The sequence below is a fragment of the Lissotriton vulgaris genome, chromosome 5, assembly GCF_964263255.1.
Source record: "Lissotriton vulgaris chromosome 5, aLisVul1.2, whole genome shotgun sequence".
In the NCBI taxonomy this organism is placed as follows: Eukaryota; Metazoa; Chordata; class Amphibia; order Caudata; family Salamandridae; genus Lissotriton; species Lissotriton vulgaris.
The window spans coordinates 823,186,739-823,206,663 of record NC_141693.1 but is presented as its reverse complement, the minus strand read 5'-3'; the positions used below and the strand labels follow the sequence as shown (position 1 = coordinate 823,206,663).

The 19,925-nt window shown below is 42.0% G+C and overlaps 1 protein-coding gene across 3 annotated transcripts in view; it reads left to right on the top strand.

The window, feature by feature from the left end:
* The window catches only part of LOC147711650 (polyunsaturated fatty acid 5-lipoxygenase-like), an 836,408-nt gene that overhangs the window by 375,697 nt on the left and 440,786 nt on the right, over positions 1-19,925 (top strand). For all 3 annotated transcript variants that reach the window (XR_015295955.1, XR_015295954.1, XM_086922316.1), the window contains exon 4: positions 13,722-13,844. Coding sequence is in view for 1 of the 3 variants with exons in the window: in XM_086922316.1 (XP_086778442.1) it covers positions 13,722-13,844 (123 nt within the window). In the remaining 2 variants the exon portion in view is untranslated. The remainder of the gene's footprint in view (positions 1-13,721; positions 13,845-19,925) is intronic.

The window sequence follows — 19,925 nt, the reverse complement described above, 5'->3', positions numbered from 1 at the left end:
TTAGCGAGCATACACCACACCCCTCAATCACTTGGTTACAAGCGTAGAGTTCCTCCTTAGAGTAGGATTTTTTATAAAAACTGCTATATCATACACTCACTTATATAGGTGGATACAGTAGAAGAGGAGCAAGCAGAGTCCAACATTGAATAGGATACCACATTGTGGGTAAGTTGTGAATCTTTAATGGTTGATACCTACACTTTATTTGGTTTGGACCTTTCAGCCAAGAGATTTTCAAATGTGAGTTCCTGAAGATTCACCTTGGCAGCCCATACATCCATCACAAACATACAGAACTGGCATCAGTGCGAGCATCATCCACACCAATTTCAAATTGTTTTGTCCTTTGGAATTCTGCTAGGGAGTTTTCATATTATTGAATTGTGATCCAGTTGTGTCTGGGACACTTCATGTGACACTATATACTATTTTTATGTCCATTCTACACTCATTTGTCATATGTTTTGTGACATGCTTTCACTAGCCACCGTGGTGTGATCTGGTATATGGTTTCCATATGTAGGCATATTGCAATGCAGGACAGCAGTTATGTGAAACACATACAACATACAGTGGAAATTAAAGGCACATTCATGGGCATGGTCATTCAGGTTCATTGTTCCTGGGTTTACTTCCCATGACCCCGCACCTGCCCAGTGTGTGGTCCCTGGCCAGTTGTCACAACCCTCCTTGTAGCAGAAGTCAATGTGTGTCTTGGACTCTGGGAGGACATCATTGGACCCACAATGATAAGTGTGTTTGCAACTTTACATTTCTGCTGCCACATGTGATGCACTCAATTTGACACAAAGGATGAGCACAGGCAGTGTGGAATCTACCGTTGCAGAAGTGTCTACCATAAATTATCATGAGTGATCCCACATTCACCTTGTTATGGCCCCACTGCTTAGTAGCAACGTCAATCAAATAGACATAACAACACTTCCTGAAGTAAGGTCCACTATCATGTTTTGTTAATGGACCAAAAGACATACCATACAATTATGAGTAGCTGGTTGGACTGGACAAATTGATGTATGGAAAAGAAACATTCTAAGTTGGACAGTGGACGCATTCTAAATCCTGTTATTTGAATCTCACTTCTTGTTCATAATTTTTTTTTATATTCATGGTTGTTTATATTGTTACATTTATTTAATTTTTTTACTTTATTTAATAAACTTTTCAGTCAATATACAGACAATCAATTGCAATAGCCGTGGGGGAGACAAAACATAAATAATCGGGAACACATACCAGTGACATATCTGGATATACAAAGGTAGTTGGTCATACACATAACAAGATGTTGTGGAATAATACACACCATCACTGGGGTACAGGAAATCAGTGAGCAGAAAAAAGAGGTGTTGTACAGTTGCTGTTACATCCTGCACTGAGATGAAAGTTAAATGTCAGGTATTGGTACCGTACAGTGGACCGCAGCGATGATTTGGCAGGAGTCCAAGTGGTAAATAATGTGGATAGATGGAAGCTGGCCTCGACAGACTATAAGGTGTAGTGTCGTCCACAGGGGGTGTTCTAATAAATATGTCTCTAGTGGGCCCCAAATATCCAGAGGGCGAGAGGAGCAAGGGAGAAGTTCAGCGTAGGTGTTGAGTTGATTTTGCCATAGTATCAAATCTGATAACCAGTCCTTAAATTTAGGTGCCCGTCCCCTACCCCAACAACAGGCTATGCGTCGCTTAGCAATTACCAGGTAGAAGGACACAAAGCACCGATGTTTAGCAGGGAGTTGCTCAGTATAGCCTAAGAGCGCCAGCAGTGGAGATCTTGGGAGTGGTAGAGAGACCATGGAGTTAAGGGCCGTAAGGACATTGTCTCAATAAATGTGGACATCCAGGCAATCTCAGGCAAGGTGCAGGAAATCAGCCTGTTCCTTTTTACATCTGTCGCAATTGTGCGTGTCTCTCAAACCAAATTGGTGAAGTGTAACTGGGGTGTAGTAGCTGCGGTGTAGGAATCTATAAAGTATGATACGAAGTCTACTATTAGCTGATATCTTTTCAGTCTGTCTACAGCAATATACCCATTGTGCATCTGTGATGTCCTGGCCCAATTCCGCAGACCATTTGGCGCGTGCCGGACATGCGGGATATTTCAAGTCGCTATAGAGGCCATGATAGAGTGTGGATACCAAATGTGAGGAGGTAGGTGCACACAAGACATTATGTTGCGGGGCAAATGTTGCGGGCTCGGATGGATATGTGTCGAAGCATGCTTGTATACCATTGCGAAGGCGAGAATATAGAAGCGTTTCCATGGTGGATGGCGGGGGGTCAGGGCACAATTGTTGGATAGTGCGGAATTTGCCGTTGCAATAGAGGTCACCCCAGCAACGGAGATTGCGCTTACGTGCAGTGTTTTTGAAGAGTCGTTCCTGTAGAATTGTTATCTCAGGATGGTATGTAAGTGGAATGAGAGGAGAATATAAACTAGGTGCAAGCATGTAACCTAATACGATGGACCAGGCCAAGATCGTACAGTCCACGAAGGTTGGGTTGCAGCTGCGGGGCAATGCGGGGGCTAAGATGACTCCGTCCAGAGGGATGGGGTCTGCAAGCCAGTGTTCTGTGGCAATGTGGGCTGCGTAGCGGGGTGGGCGGAACCAAAAGTGGGCAAAATGAGCTTGCGCATAGAGGTAGTATAGCTCGAAGTTTGGAATATCGAACGCCCCAAGAGCATAGGGCCGCATCATCACACTCCACTGTATACGTGGTTGTTTACCTCCGCATAGAAGGCGAATCAATTCTGACCGGAGAGTGGCGAAGAAGTGACTACCGGGGTCGTACTGAATGTTTAAAAAAAGGTATAGAAATTTTGGGAGTATCACCATCTTTATAAGGGAAATGCGATCGGCCATGGTCAGGGGAAGGGCATTCCACCGGGATATGCAGTTGGAGACCTGTTCCATTGCACAGCTATAGTTGATGCACATCAATTCGTCCTGGTCTGAGGTTACGCAAATCCCTAAATATTTAGCATCATCTGCGCACCATACAAGTGGGTAATCATGGTAAAGGGGACTATTGAACTAGTCAAGGGAAATATCTGCGATACTTCTTTTTCATCATTGTCATATTTATTCTCATTGAATTTTTTGATTTAGTCTACAAAAACAGTTGTAATCTGGAGGTGGATACATCCAGACTTGCTCTAGAACTCAATTCCACGATCAACTTCCCAGTCCTGGAACTGTTGGTGGGATACATGTAATGTTCATAAAACACAATGATATGATGAGCCTAGATATGTTATATTTTGTCATTCGCTATTCACAGATATAATTTGCTAAAGGTAAATGTCCTTTGAGAATTCCAATAGTTGTAAGGCTAGTTTTTCCTCTCCAGTTGCCTTTGAAATGCAGACAATCTGGGCCTCATTTATGAAAAGTGACGCATTGCTGCAAGAAACAGCAATGCATCACTTTTTATTGCACCCTCCTTCCGACACCAATGATGCATCATATTTACAGTATGATGCATCATGGGACAAGGAGTTACAGATACATTAGTATGACGCATTGCTGGAGTGTGTCACAAAAGTGAAGCAAGTCCAGCAATAGGTCATTACACATGGGCAAGGCACATGTTAAATGTGCCTGCATCAGTCTTACGCCTGCCATGAGGCAGGCGTAAGATATTGACACATTTGCATCCTAGAAGTGGCGCAGTGAAATCTCATAGATTTCACTGCGCTACTTCTACGACCCTTTCTTGCATGGGAATGCCCCCTCCTGCATACATTATGCCTGGCGCAGGTATAATGTGGCGCAGGGGTTTACAAAGTGACGCATAGATGCAACACTTAGTAAATATGACACAACATGGCACATTTTGTACACTGCTGGTGCTTCACAAAAAGTGGCGCACCGGCGGCATAAAAGTGATGCAAGGCCTCATAAATAAGGCCCTGTGTATCTTCCTCTGTTGTCTGCTGCTTATGTATGCATTTTGACTATCTCCTGACAAGTTTGACTTACCAGTTAGTGAGGGTGGTGTGCATTGCTCTGGAGGATGTTTCCTCCCAGAAGATGCATGGACCTCTGCTACAGTGGTTGTCTGTGCTCTGGCTGAATGTGTCAATGGGTGAGAAGAGAGAAAAATCAACACATGGAAAATGTACATGTGTAACTTGTCAGACATTTCCTCATATCTTCTGCATGCTAACAGTATTGTGAAGTACTGCCACGGCTGGTGCAGGTAGGAGCAGTGGGCTGTTGGTGATGTGATTGCATGGCAGGGTGGGAATTAAACAATGGGATATGGGAATTAAATATTTTGAAATAAGGATTCTCTCACCTTCTTTTTTTGTGATTTTGGCAGGCCCACAGTGAGTTGTTTTTAGGATATTTTGTAGTTATTTTCTCTATTCCATTGTCTTTTGATTTGCCTCTGCACCGCAGCCCCACTCCCACCCCCTTACGTTCTTGACTGACCCAGTTGCTTCTGGATAAGAGGAAGGGGTACTTTGACAATTGCTACTTATAAGTGTTATGTATATATACGGCATCAGTACTGGGCCTTTGTATTTAATGGTGTGAAAGGGTTTTGCCATTTCTAATACAAAGGATTCTGGGACTTGTGGTGCAACATACAGAGGGAAACACATGGGCCTCTTCCTGACTATATTTGTATATGAACTTTGGACAACTTCTTTACTCACAATGGCAGTGCGACACAGACATACATTTTGTATACTTGTCATCCCATTTACCTGGTGCCACATTGCGGACATCACTCACAGGCAGCCAATGGAGCATGTGGGGGTAGATTGTTGTGAGGATATCCTCCTCTAGTGGGGTGAGATGGAGGCGGGGTGCAGAGTTTGAGGCAGGGAGAATTCTGTTCAACTCGATCTTGGAGTACTTCTCCTTTGCACTCAGCTTTTCATCCTGCCACTTCCTCTTTATTTCACGGACTGTGCCCACATCCTCCCCCAATGCTGTGACAGCAGTGGCTAACTGCTGCCAGAGTGCTGCCTTCTGTGTGCCACTGGTGCAGTAAGGTGGGAGACCATATAGGCGTTTGTGGTGCCTCACAACGAACTCCACAATCATGGTGGTCTCCTCAGTTGTGTAGTTCTTCTTCCTCCTCAGTTTGTACATTTTGCAGTAGCGATGAACAGCAAAGCAAACAGGAACTCTCTGTGGTCAAACCTGGTCCTTGAATGTGTGCTGCTTTTATGTTGTGCTGGTTTTACAGTTGGTCTTAATTGAATTCAGCTGGAGCATTGTGGGGGATGGTAGGCACTTGAAATGATCAAATGGCCAAAAAATTTTTTTTTTCTGAAACAGAGGCGGAATTTCTGACCCGGAGTTGGAGTTTCCGGGCCAGAGGCGAAGATTCCGCAATTGGACCGGAATCTCCGCCACCGGGGCGTAAATTCCGGCCCGAGTGCAGACATAAAGTTAGGATGAGTAAATTAATTCTGTGAATACCAAAATGAGCAAGTTTGTTCTGTGAATACCAAAATGAGTAAGTTCTTTCTGTGAATGCCAAAATGAGTAAGTACATTCTGTGAGTACCAAAACGAGTAAGTGCCTTTTGTGAATACCAAAATGATAGTAAGTTTAGGATGTTGTTCTAAGTTAGTTCTCTGAATCGGGTCCTGCGTGTCCCCGGTGCGAAAGTGTAAAAAAAAAAAATCCAAGGTAAACGACAAAGCCATCTTGACATATAATGCATTAACAAATTAATCTGTAGGTTGGGAGAAAATCTAGAACTACACGAGGTTGAGTAACGTAACTTAGATGTAACTACAAAATGTGAAAACAAAATCAATCACCATCTTGGAAATATACCAAAAAATGAAAATCCAAAAGAAAAAGGTATGTGTCTACTAGCAAGAGGTGCGATCCTTGTAATGATAAATCTAATATTCTGAAGATGAGAATGATAACGCCCCACGAGAAAAGAGTGATGGAAAATGGCAATGTAATGTCTACAGGTATTCCCAATGACTTTAGGCATGTTGTCATCAACATCTGTATGTGTTCCCTCTCGGATAATTTTGAGTCTGGTACCATAGATCTGATGCCTTATATGTTTGATCAGTTACATTACAACTGGTCTAAAATAGTTGCTGGTGACTGCAATGCAATTGTTAGGGCTGGAGATTCACTGGGTACTTTTATTAATGAGCAGAATGAACCTTGGGAGGAGCCTTCTATAGCTGCTAGCTCAGGCCATAGGTGAACAAAGGTTACTAATTAATTTATTGACATTTTAGATATAAATGGGCTGAGGCCTTTGAATGGTTGCACTGCCTCTGATCTCAATCAATCAATCGATATTATTTATTTTGCTATAATTAAAAGCATAAAAAGGCATATTAAATACAAATTTGCATACACTCCAATTAAAAAAGTGCAATAAAATATATGAATATGTCATTAGAATTCCAATAAACTAGGCTTCCATAAAATACTCCCAGGGGTAATATAAAATAGGGGGACAGGTACAGTCCTTGAAGTGCTGGAATAGGCTTTTCCTATAGGGCAACTGCCCTGGCTGGGGCTACCTATGGAGCAGAGGTATGGGGCATTGCTGATGTCCCTTCTCTGGTCCTAGCTGAAAATAAATTCATCAGTTCACTGTTTAATTTGCTTTTGAGCACTGTGTGTAAGATGTCAGGATCTCTGAACAGTTTATCATAGCAGACACAGGTTCTTTCTATGCTGGGGTCTTGTAAGCTTTACAGATCAACACATTTAATTTACCAATTTTCGAATCAATGGCCACCATGTCATTTGCCATTGCCTGTCGCAGGTCTGCCTGCAGGTCCCTTTTTCCTGGATGTTGTGCGAATGCAGTACGTATCAATTTCCCAGACATTGTAACATCCTCAATGAAACAATTGTTATAAAACTGATTTTGTTGATTGTTATGTGGGTCACGTAGAAAAGGGACACTGTTATCATATGAAACATTTCTAACGTTACTGCAAGCTTGTTCTGGAGAATGATCTATGTCATTGCCTATGCTCCAGCTGTGCACATTAATTTCTAGTATTTCTATGTCACTTTGATATCTTCTTGCTAAAAGCCAAAGACTGTGATGCTATTGTGAGTGAGCACTCTGGGTTGCTTGGCAGGTTGCCCCTTGCCCCTCTACCTTCGATGAATCACATGTTGTTTTATGAACTAAATATCCTGACTTGCTTGAGTTTTTTTCCCCGCAAGTGTTGTCTGTCAGTCAGTATGCAGCATATTCTTGCCTGTCTCCACCTTGATGTGGGATAGGTCTACCAAACTGCTGTTCATCTTTAAAAAAAAAGGCTTAGTAGTGGCAAAAGGTGTATGTTTTGTTGCTAATCTCCTTCCGAATAGAATGGCCTGCCACCTGCCCCCCCAGCCACTCAGCGCAGACTGCTTTCGCTCCACTCCTGCGCGCAATATCAATTGGTATGGCTGACTGACTTATCGGAGTGCTGAGACAGTGGTTGTGCCCATTCACCAACGCGAACAATCTGCTCTTCACCGCACTGCACAAGCGTCCCAAATGCAGCAAATACGGACTTGTGTTTAGGGGGGGAGGGGGTCCAGAAGGTAAGCAGCAATCAATGCACCAGTTCTGGTGTACATAAAGTGCACTTTGAGAGACTATGGCTGACTGACCAGTGGGAGCCTCAGATGTTGTTACTCCACACTCTCACCAACTCAAGAAGTCTGCTCTTCACCACCCAATGCAAGGCTCCCTGTGGAGCAGATGCAGGCCTACTTGTCTTTATATGGTGAGTCTAGGAGGTATGCAGTAATCTGTACAGCAGCTCTTGGCTAGATAAAGTGCACTCTTGGTTGATACTGAGCAATCAGACTCTGCTTCTGATGCTGCAGCATTTTCTTCAGTACTTTTTCTGGAATCTTCATGTGAATTATGCATCTGTCTATTGATAGGGTCCAACAGCCGTCTTGTCCTGTTCCATTTGTTCCATTATTAACCACTCTATTCCGGTTTCCTCTAGGTTCGTGATCTCACCATTTTCACTTGCTCAGAGTCTCGGACTAGACCATTCCTTATGGCAGTCTTTTCAAACCATCACAGTCCCATACTTCATTTGCAGTGTTAAGGATTGCTTTGCAATTGGAGATCACCTTCAGTTTGGCAGGAAAAGAAGCATATATTTGAAACCCATTTGTCAGACCTTTACACTTGACTTTCAGATATGAATTCTGCTATATGGCGCAGTCAGGAAAAGCATGTTTTTGGTCATTTAACATGACCCAAGGCCTATGCTCCTTGCAGTAGATGATCTCGATCTCCATATGACAAGAGGATTGTAATGACAGGTCTTTGGCTCTATGCCCCAGGTATCTCGTGCTTCCCTCTTCCAATGTCTGGTTCAACTGCAGCTGTCCTAGACTCTACTTGTGCAACCCTTCCTGACAATTCTTGTTAATCAGTCCTCAGCGAATGAAACTCAATTGCTGCGCTATCTGTTTTGTTTTCCTTGGCAGGCATGAAGTATATAGTCGGCTAATCATGAAAGTATGATCACGTGGCCGCATCAATTTCGGTTATAAGTGCAATCTGTACAGGTGACGTCATGTTGGGCGATTTCGAATATTTTTTCTAAGGTTCAATAATTGGCCTTCTGTTTCTCCATGCCAATTACCAGGTTGTTGGGTGAGGTTGTTTTGTACCGGGAGAGAGAGAGTGTCTTGCAGCGAGGGCTCAGCTCCTGGAATATAGTCCTTCAGTCGCTCATGGGTATGATATGAATGGGCACAAGAATGCACAATAAGATAACGTTGACCACAGGCCCACCTTAAATTCCCAGGTCAGCCTCACTGGCCACCAGTTCTTTAATCAGTAGGGCGAATATTTCAAGTCAGCTTTGTATCGCCTTACAGTGCTCTATTAATCTTTGTAGGGAGCGTGCAGTGCTGCATTGTTGAGGATTTGCCTCTAATAGGATGTTGAATATTAAGTAGTCTTTTAATTCTTGGCTCATGAAAGAATGATTCGGGTTCTAGGCTACTGTGTTAATGTCTCTTCCCTGTCCAGTAACTGTGGTCATGAGCCCACATTCTTAACTTCCTCAAGAAACAAAAGATCACTCTTGCTCCCCACTGATGCTGGTGAGACTATTGTGTAGTAATATGTTGGTGATTGCTTACACAGAGGATCACTATTCTTCAGAGTCTATAAAACAGCTAAGTGGGGCCGCCTCTGTTCTGTGTAGCTGAGCCGCAAGTATCTTCCTAATCAGTCAGACTTTCTACGGGGTCGAGTTCCGACCAAACTTACACTCCAATGAAACATATTTCTGGCACCTCTGCTGGCTTGACCTGATGATTACGGCTGAGGCTCGGCTCCTCTGATATGGCCATGCTATCCCTGCTGCTGCTTTGCCATCTTACGAATACCTTCTCTGCTAGAGTCTGTCATTCTGATCCCACTGAGACCTCTCACTGTAAGCGCAACTCTTCCAGGTACTGAGAGACTTTGTTGGTGCAGCCGGGGAAAGACACCACCAAGATTCCTTTGAAGTATACAGGCCATTAAGGATGCCAACACAGATTGCGTCTTCACCACATCAGTGCTGGACATGCCCCCCAGGTTGAGCCTGTTGAGTCTGTGAACTTTGTTGGGGATGGGTGAAGTAATAAAATATACCAGAACATTTCACATTTGGAATGCCACTGTAGGGTGTGGGAAGCAAGAATGCAAAACCACTACATGGATTGACATCAAATCTAACATCAAAATAGAAGCTCCGTCATCTAGGTGTGTTTGTAGGTCTCGCATAAGGTTGCCTTTAAATGTCAGCCAACATTTATGTCTTGAATAAAAGCATTACAGAAAATGTTAAATATAAACAGGACTCATAGAGACTGGCATGGGGTCAGCACCCTGCAGCCATTGAATAATAGAAGTGTCATTCACATTTTAAATCTTCCCACAGGACTGCACACCTAGATGCTCTAGGGTGTATTTTATTCTGTCATTTTATTCTTTATTAGTAGTCACAGAAATGTTACTATGTATATAACATATATGTGTACAATACATAAGTCAATTTATCAAATACATTTCTTTAAAATACCATTTACATTTTTAACATTACATGAATGGTGTGGTGAAAACCGCAGCCTAGCCTAGTCTCTGAACATGCTTGTCAATCATTTGTATAAAGAAATCAAAACTGTTTATTGTTAAAGTGACAGACAAGACTCATCCAAGGCGGATCTTTTAATTAATATGTACAAACTTTAATCATTACAAAAATAAACTTAGGTGAGCTTGTTTTCGGTTTTCATGATTTAGTCATTTTGTAACATTAGCAAAGCATTAGGCACCTCATACTACTAAAACAATGTTTAGCAAACTCACTTTTTTGGCACGGCCCAATCTTCCTCACTTTCAAATGTTGGTTTCAAGCACAAGCTTGCAACTTTTTTTTCCATTTACGAGTCTATTAAGATAATGTAGGCTTTAAACAGATGCTTCTGAAATCTAACTCTAATGTCATCCTCTTAATACTTGTGGACACTGGTATATTTGAAGTAAATTTTCGAACATTAACATTCTACTTTTTAAAAAAAATCAAGAATATGTTCCACAATTGGTTCTACATTACCATAAATAACCCTTTATAGGTTGCCGCCTACCAGACAGCTATCTGTGTGTGAAAAATATATCTTAGGGATTTTCAGAAAGTTGACCTGAGAATGCATTCTGCCTGTGGCCTGCTATTGGCTTTGTGATTTGTAGCTCATGTTTTTTGCCTTCCCAATTGCTGGCTTTATGTGCTTTAGACTGTGCAGCTTGAGTTCGTACCTCCCCATGCTAAAGCTGTGTTTATAATATTTCTCCACTAACTTGTTTTCTGTAATAAACAGGCCTTAAAATCTTGTTCTTATCTCATCACACTTGCTGGGCATTTAAAGACCGAGGTCAAATGTCAATCGGTGTTTTCATGGGAGCCTGGTGTTTATTTTGCTATCGGCTGACTTCAAAGTGAGAGCATTTATAGGAAAGAGAAGTGCAGCGTATTTTCTCCATGGTGCTGCTTGTACCCTTTTTTTAAATTGTATTTAAGACATAGCCATCTCAAAAGGTATCTCATTCTTCAGCTGCACAAAACATTTGCAGGTTTTTGCAAAATTCCTCCACTTTAGTGATTCCATTTAATTTGTGAAACTGCCTTAGTACAAAACCACATTTCAGCCTCAGCATCAGCCTAACATATGGTGACCTTTACAACTTTTTAAGGCCCATTCACTTTCAAGCACAGGATAAGACCTTTTCATAGTAAAGAGGCAGCGACATTGTAACACAATTTAACAATGCTTGGTTTTCACTTTGATGTGTAAAGCATATGCTTTATGTATGATATCTGTTGTGACTCGTTTTGGAGAGTAGGATAAGTTTCAAGGCACTTTTTATGAACTTTTTTGTGTTTATTTTTAGCTACACAATTATTATGTATTTCGCCTGCAATTGCGTCTTTTTCAGAACATATATATTTTTGGATATAAATGATTTCCTCATTTGTCCTTGCAGGCGCTAGGGTCAAGAATTCAATGGTGCAGCAGGTGTAGTGGTACAGGGGCCAAAAGATCTAGGAAACCCATTAAGCGCTGATTATTATGAAATTTTACTACTAAACAATCAATCACAAGTGCAATTACCTTGCAGGCACTAAGATCATGATTTGAAAGGTGCAGTAGGTGCAGTGGCAGAGGGGCCAACAGTCTAGATAACCCACTGACCATCAATTATTGCTGTATTTTACTACTAAACCAGCAGACAGGAGTGCTTGTTTGGTTCCTGTGTAACCATTGCACCCAGTGTAATACATAGCCTAAAGCATCACTGTCATAAAAGTTGTAACTTATTGGACTTTTCTGTCTGCTTACAACTTCTGTTCATTCAGTGCATTTATATGACATATTTCCACAGTTTTTGCGTGGTCCAAAAATGCTTCTGAATCTGGACACACCTTGGCAGGGGCATTCTCCATTCTATAACATTTGCACTACAGTCGTTGTAACCACTATATAAAAACGTTTAACTTACCATATGGCATTCCATCCCAAACATTGGCAAAGCAAATAGGGCTTGCATATGCGAGATCTATTGACTTTGTTAATGTCTTTTTAGCCATATTATACAGCAGTGCTAACTTCAGTACAGCACAACTGAAAATAAAAACAAAAAGCGCTATAATGCAGACAACGCTGGCTGTGTCATACAGCTTTTTTACATTACTGTCAGCCATTTGCAACATAGCTAAAAAAACATTAGTAAAGCCAACAAATCTCACATAGGCAAGACCAGTTGACTTTGCCAATGTTTGTTTGTTGATACACCTTACCTAGTGGCTCCACTGAGTATATTCGATGCACATGCCTGTCTTTTGATTTAATTCCTACTCTTTAGTTTGTTTTTCTTCAGTTTATTTTTTACCTCACATCTCACACAGCACTCCCAATTACTTATATTGTTTACCTATTGGATTCTATTTTCTCCCATTTGCCTGTAGAACATTGGCCATTTTCTCTTTCCAAAAGCATTGATTTTCTTTTGCGATTGCATAATGAATTGCACCTGGGATTGCACATTGTTAGCCAAAGCACTTTTTGTATTTGTGTTTTACTTTTACCCTTTCCTTATTACCTTTCTTTGCACCTCTTGGCAAAATACCTTTCATTCCGGATTGAATGTAGTTTAATATTCCTATAGAAAGAAATTTCTAATGACTCGTTATATGAGCTTCTGCAGGGTATGGTTTCTTCTTCATTTTATGATCTAATTGGCTATAACTTCATCCGCCTGTTAGTAACATGCCTTCTTTGATGAACTCCTCTTCCTCATTGCCTTGACTCCGTTTAGTTCATCACTCATACCAGCCTTAGAATCTTCTTTATAATTATGTTTTATACAATTTTGAATTAGTTTAATAATGTCTTGCTTAACCTAAAAATGTCTTAATCCAGAGACGTTGTCCAATTAGTTACACTTCATTGTGTTGATGGCAGATGCCTTTAATCCCTGCTGCTCATCTGGCAAAATCCCAGGGGTAGTGGCCTAGGATCCCATAGGTGCTGTTGGTGTGTGCTTCACCAGTCTTCATGTCACTGCTGCCCTGCCTCAGTGCTCAAAGCTATGAGGATCTGGAGGCAGGGTGGGGACTGGAGTGCAGACACCTGTGAACCTGCTGTGGCAATAAGCACCCCTCCACCCCATGTCAAACATTCACTCTACCCCCTTACTATACAGGTGGAATGTTTGATTTCTACTGGTAAGTGGTCTGCTACTTCTGATAAATGCTGCTGAGCACATAAGTGATCATAGCTATGAAGGGTCCATGTGGTGGGGGGGGGGGGGGCAGAAGGTCAGGCAGTCAGTCACTTTAGAGGCTGCTCTGATTTTTACATGCCCCTGTGTGTTAAACTACCCACTGAACATATCTCATTCCTACAAGAACAAATCCCAGTGGTCCTCTGCTTCCTATGTTTTCTGAGCGCATGAGTGGTCAATGCTGTAATGAAGACGAGGGAGGAAGAAGGGAGCAGGGGGCATGCAGCCATTGACATTGATGTTCAAGGGTGCTATGGCGTTCATAATACTACCCCCATGTCAAACAGCAACTCAACTACTGTTCAGTTCTACAATAAACAAATAGCAATAAATCAGGAGCAGTGACAGTACCAACATTTAATAGCCCCTTTTTTTATTGTTTCACAGATGGAAAGAATGGCATCCTGGCTTTCCCCTCAGCATCGATGCCCATTGTCACAGTGATTTGCCACGCGACATACAGTTCGACAGTGAAAAAGGAGTTGACTTCATTCTGAACTACTCAAAAGCGTAAGGATTACATTTTGAGATAAACATTCAGCTACTACTTTATATTTTCTTACCACTTTGAAGAAGGTTTAGACCAGGGCTTTTTATTGTCCTATAACTGTTTTGAGATAGGGTGAAGGTTTTCAAAATCTTGCAGCGGGGGTAACCTCAGAGATAGTGAATGGTTGGATGTATAAGGGCATATTTCTTTATTAAATATTAATCCATCAAGGAGCAGGGTTGGACCACCATGGAAAGGCTGACAGAAACTGCACAATTTAGGGGCTGTTGAATAAACACAGAACACATTTATGAGATCAATTCTTGTATTGCCATAGAGTGTGCCTTTAACCCCTATTCATTTGGATATTGGGCTAACAAATTAGTACACGTGGCAGCATTCAGACCTTTAGCTTTGTGGATTGGTGTGTGGGTTAATAACTCCCCACTGTCTATAGGAAAATCTTTTTTCTCAAGTTATTTCTCTTGACAACAAAGGTAGTATACCCTGGCTTCAATATATTGAGACATGGGTGCACAAACTTGGCTTGAGTGAACTGTGGTCTAATCCAGACAGCATTGCAAAAGACATCTTGACTTGCATTACAAAGAAATATTGGTATCATGTTCATGGTCTCTAGTTGAATCATAGTACTGTAGGGAAGTTAACAGGAAGGTTTTTGGATTACAAAGATTACATGCACTGCGGGGAATCCTTGAACCATATTGACCCCACCCTCCATCAGCATATTTATACTTATAATTTAGGTTAGGTGTTTTGCCACTAAATGAATTTTGCATCAAATGGAAGGGTCGTGTAGTAAACATATGCTCCGCCCAAAATGCCAATCTGCGGTCATTTGTCTTTTCTAGATAAAGGAGGAGGAGGTGTAGTAAACTAGTTCTCCTTCCAACATGGCCACCTGCTGTCATCACACTTTCCTCTATGCTACTACCTACTAGCCTCCCAGAATGCCTGTCAACATTCTATGTTGTACGGGGAGGTTCCACACTTGACAGTTGAAGGTCTTGTCAGCTGGTGAGTTGTGTTGCTCTGCTGTAACTCATTAAACCTAACTTATAACTACAAAGAAGTGTCCTGCTGTCTACATCTACTTATTTACAATATTTAGGCGACGAGGATGGACTATGGTCGTCCAAGAGTGGACAAGGATTGGACAAGGTCGTCCAAGAGAGCACAGAGCCCATGACTGGTATGGCGACCAAAAGTGGGTCATAAGATCCAGAACAGGGTCTAATGTTCCACATCTGAAAGCTGGTCAGGGAGCTCCTAACCATGTCTGTAAACTAGAAGGGTACAAATGTTCCCAGAACCAAGAAGAAGTTACTGCAACAGGGTCTCTGTGCCCCAGTACTGAGATAAAGAGTCCAGTATCAGAAATTGTAAGAAAAATCCAGGAAAATATTTTCTTGAACTTAGAGTCCAAAAACAAAATCTAATTCTGAGGCCCTCAACCAGAGCAAAGGATCCAATACTTAAGAAAGAGTTCAAGAATGTGTTAGAGGGATCCAGAACCAGACCGGGACTTATAGTTCAAATTCTATCTTCAGTTGAATTTTTATCTTCAACTTCGAACGTAAAAACAGGTTGAAGAAAGTGAATTGTCTCTTTGTCTTTTTGCTGGTCAAGGACAGATAGGAGAAAGTGAACTGTTTTTTCCTGTTTTATCAGTTCAAGGGGAATAGGTGGTGGTGATACATATTAGTAGTTGTTGTGTGATGTGCCTCACTTCACATTTCACTCTCAACACTCTCAACACTCTTTGCCCCGTAACACTTGTTTGCCTTCTCCATCATTATTTTCCTCCGTATTAAGGAGGAGGATGGTGTGTAATACATTTCTAGATAAAGGAGGAGGATGTTTAGTAAACATATGCTCCTCCCAACATGGCCACCTGCTGTCATCACACCTTCCTCTATGCTCCTACCTACTAGCCTCCCAGAATGCTTGTCTACATTCTATGTTGTACTGGGAGGTTCCACACTTGACAGTTGAAGGTCTGGTCAGCTGGCGAGTTGTGTTGCTCTGCTGTAACTCATTAAACAAAACTTATAACTGCAAAGAAGTGTCCTTCTGTCTACATCTACTTATTTACAACAGGTTGTAATATTCTACCAGATTGTCCATCTTGCTTGGCCTTTCCTGAAACAGAAGAACATTTATTATTCCACCTACCTTAATATCAGGAAAACTTGGCTAATTCCAATTTGTCGTATTTTATCAGCAAGACAAATGAGGGCTATAATTTAGATTCGTCGAATTATACCACTGAATGTCTCATTTTTGAACCTGTTAAAATATTCGCTAATCGTATGGCAGCACAGGCATAAGAAGATATAACTCTTTAGTAGAGAAGTATCTGATATCCCTTGTATGATTTTTATACCGTTTTCACTTCAAAATTCTTATTATGTCTGAGTAGTAGTGTTTTAGTCTATTTTAGTGTATGTGATTTTAACTTAATGGTCAAAAGGTGTGGTGCTCACTACTGCGCCATTGGGTGTAATTCTAGGAATACAATGCACAATAAACACTTTAATACTGATCGATTACGATATACAGTACTGTGACATAATCTTTAGATTAGTTTATATGCAGTCTTATTGAATATAATGCATTTAATTGACAGTTTTTAGATTTTAGCATCCGTCCAGGTATTCTGAAATGTTTTTGAACTGTAAATCGAATGTGTGCTTTTATGCTTTTTGTTTTAAAACTGAATAAAGACTACTACTACTACTACTAGTAGTTAACCTATATGCAAGACCTCTTACCACACTGTTGTCTACACACTGAATAGAATCTTATATGTATGCAAGTAAACCTAAAGATCGTTTTGCAATGCAACAACATACAAGCATATTATGTCTCCTCAGCTCTGTCTGTTGTTACAAATATTTGGCCTATTTTAATGTGGTGGATGTCGGACAACTTTTTTATGACACTTTTTCTTGTTTTACATGTGGTACAGTATAAACCTGCAGCCCAAAATTGCATCTCGGAGTACACTCGAGCCAAGTGCCCCACCTTTGCCAAGTATCGGGGCAACCTTATGTGCCACTCCGTCCCTCCCTCATGGTTTCCCCTGCCCTTAACCACACAGGGGTTCCAACGTTTGTATGTCCATGTCCAAAGTCCACGGTCTCCTTTCACACAGCTCAAGATAGATCCCCCTGTATCGTGCCCATTCTCTCCAAATGTTACTGTGTTTCTGGGGACAGCCTTAGACCATGTAAATGGGCTGCTCTAAGCTGAGCTAGCATTCCAGCCCAGACCTCCACTTCCTCAGCGAGGTTGCTGCAGAATCGGTCCATGCCTTGGATTGTCCCATTTAGCAACAACCAAACCTAGTGACAAAGAAGCCCACTGGTATCCATTCCCATCAATGACATCAGAAGTATGGAGAAAAGCAAGCCATTTATAGGAGGTTCCATCTCATGACCCCCTCCAGGGTTATCAGTACCCCTTCCTATAAGGGTACCAGAACTACAAGCCCCATACAGTGTGAAGAAAGTGGCCAACAGAAGCTGAGAATCATAGACCGGTTTCTGAGTGTATTGATCCCATTTTCCACAGCCTCACTCTCAGGAGATCAGCAACGTGTAACTATTTTAATTCAATGGCGTGGATTTAATAAATTGTAGCAGCTTCAGTTATATATGCTAGGGCTTCCCTCCAGTTATCTTCATCAAGCGTGCCCAGGTCTAATAACCATGCCTCGGAAATTATTTTAATTAAATGACGTGGATTTAATAAACTGTAGCAGCTTCCGTTATATATGCTAGGGCTTCCCTCCAGTTATCTTCATCAAGCGTGCCCAGGTCTAATACCCATGCCTCGGAAATTTGAAAAAGGACTCTGGAGTATTTGACCAGAAGAGATTTGTATATGGGAACTTTGATGTTGCTTGAGAAAAGTCAAAAAGATTTTTGATTCTACCGGGCGGTGTACGTTGAATGTCTTCTACGTTGGAGATGTAAAGGCAAATGTCTGTCTGATCTGTAGGTGGTGGTAGTGGTAGCGTAGTGAAGATCATATTTTTCCTGCAGATCAAGAAATAACTTTAATGTGGCATGGTTGACCAAATAGCCCAATTTGGATATACCAATGAGGTCCCAGCGCTTAAATCCCAACAGCGTTGCTTCTACTTAGCCAAGTGCCAGACCATAAGGGATTCTCTCGGCCAGGTGGTGGGACCAACCAAGGGACTTGAGTGTTTCACCCCAAACTCTAAACATCACTTGTGTCGCTGGTGGGAGGGATTGTGGAAAAGGCGCTTTGATAAAAGAGGTGTGGTAATTGCATTCTATTCAGTACCCACCCTTCAGAAGTGTAGGACGGGTCGGAAAATCCACCAGTCATTTAAAATCGCAAACTGTGAGGCCCTACAATATGACTCCATGCCTGGAGCTGCTATGCCACCTTCAAAGGTTGATTTATAACATTTGGAAATGCAATTTCACAGGAAGCCACACAGCAGTGCATTGCAGCAGGTAAAAAAGGCCTTTAATATGGTATAGGGTAGTTTTATAGTTGGTAAAGCAAGCGCAGGAGCATCACTATCTTAAACATGGCTGAACTACCTATGTAGGACAACAGGAGTGAGGCCCAGTGTCAGAAGGTTTTTGTCATTCTGTCTAATTGTAGTTGTAGGTTCTGGTCTGAAGCCCTGTGAAGATTTGTGGTCATGTATACTCCTAATTAACGAAACTTGTCCGAGGTGATACATAAACTGGTTGCCCAAAGTGCATCGGGAGAGTGAATATGTATCAGAAACTTTGACTCTTTGCTTCATTCACCTGAAGACTAGAAAAGACCCCAAAAATGTGCACGGTCTGTAAACGGGTTGCCAAGGAAGGTATGATTGTCTGCAGTGTTTGAGAAACCCGGTCTTCCTATCCCAGTGCCCATTCAAACCCTTAGACCTGTGCATGCACCTTCAACCAGTCTGTGAGCGGTTCTATGGTGAATACAAAGAGGAAGGCGTGGCAAGGTGCACCTGTTAAACATCCCCTCTTCATGAAAAGGGCTCAGAGATGGCCCCTCCTATGCGAACCATCGCAGACAACAACGTGAAGAGCAGTTTCATATATTTAAGGAAATGGGAACTGAAGTTCATTTTGGCAGGTAGAGAAAATAGGCTGTCCCATTCCACTGAGTTGAAGACCTTGAGGGAATCGACCAGAAGCTGTGCCTGGTCTTTAGGTAGCCTGTACGCTAGGGCCAGCGCGTTGTGGACTGTCCTGATATTGTGCCGTGTGGCTCGGTGAGGCATGAAATTTGACTGATTTGGATGGATGAGGGATACCACCATCTTCAGCAGTCAAAGTGCTAGGGCTTTGGCCCAGATCTTCAACTCTGTGGTTAGGAGGGAGATGATAGGAAAGATCTGCAACCGAATGCTGGTGGATTTGACTAAAGTATAACCACAATATCTGCCAATGGTTGGTCTGGCAAAGGTATGCCGCCCCTACCCGAAAGCCTCCTGGAAGGAAATGAGGAACCAGGGCCCAAGGAGTGACAATGAAGCCCTAAAGAATGTCATGGAGAAAGCATTCTGACCTAGGGTTTTACTAGATTGAAGCTGGTTCCATGCCTTGCCCAGTTTCCATACTGAGATTCCCGATTTTAGGAAAATCTGCTCTTAAGCATCTAGTTTGCGAGTAGGGGGAATCTGTTATAAATGAGATCAGATCCTTCAGTTGAGAATCACAGTTTTACTTATAATGGAGTATAGTAAGGCAAATCTGTGGGATATGGATAGCTCTCCACAGACACACTTACCATGAATGTCCAAGATCTGGGCAAAGGGCTTTCTCAAAAGATGGGACACACTGAAGCATTGTAGTGTTTTTCCTTCTTTGTCCCCTTCATTGGTATGCTGCTCTGGGTGTGAGGCAAGCATTGGACACTTTGTTCAACATTTCCGCTGAAGGAGTGTTCAAGTATGGAGCAAATACCCAGGGATAGAGCTTTCCTATGAGGCCAAGTAGTATGATTCCATGTTCCTGATGTGAGTCTCTAGGTCCATAAGATCCTGCTGGGACTTATGTTTTTGACCCTTACAGTAATTATTAATT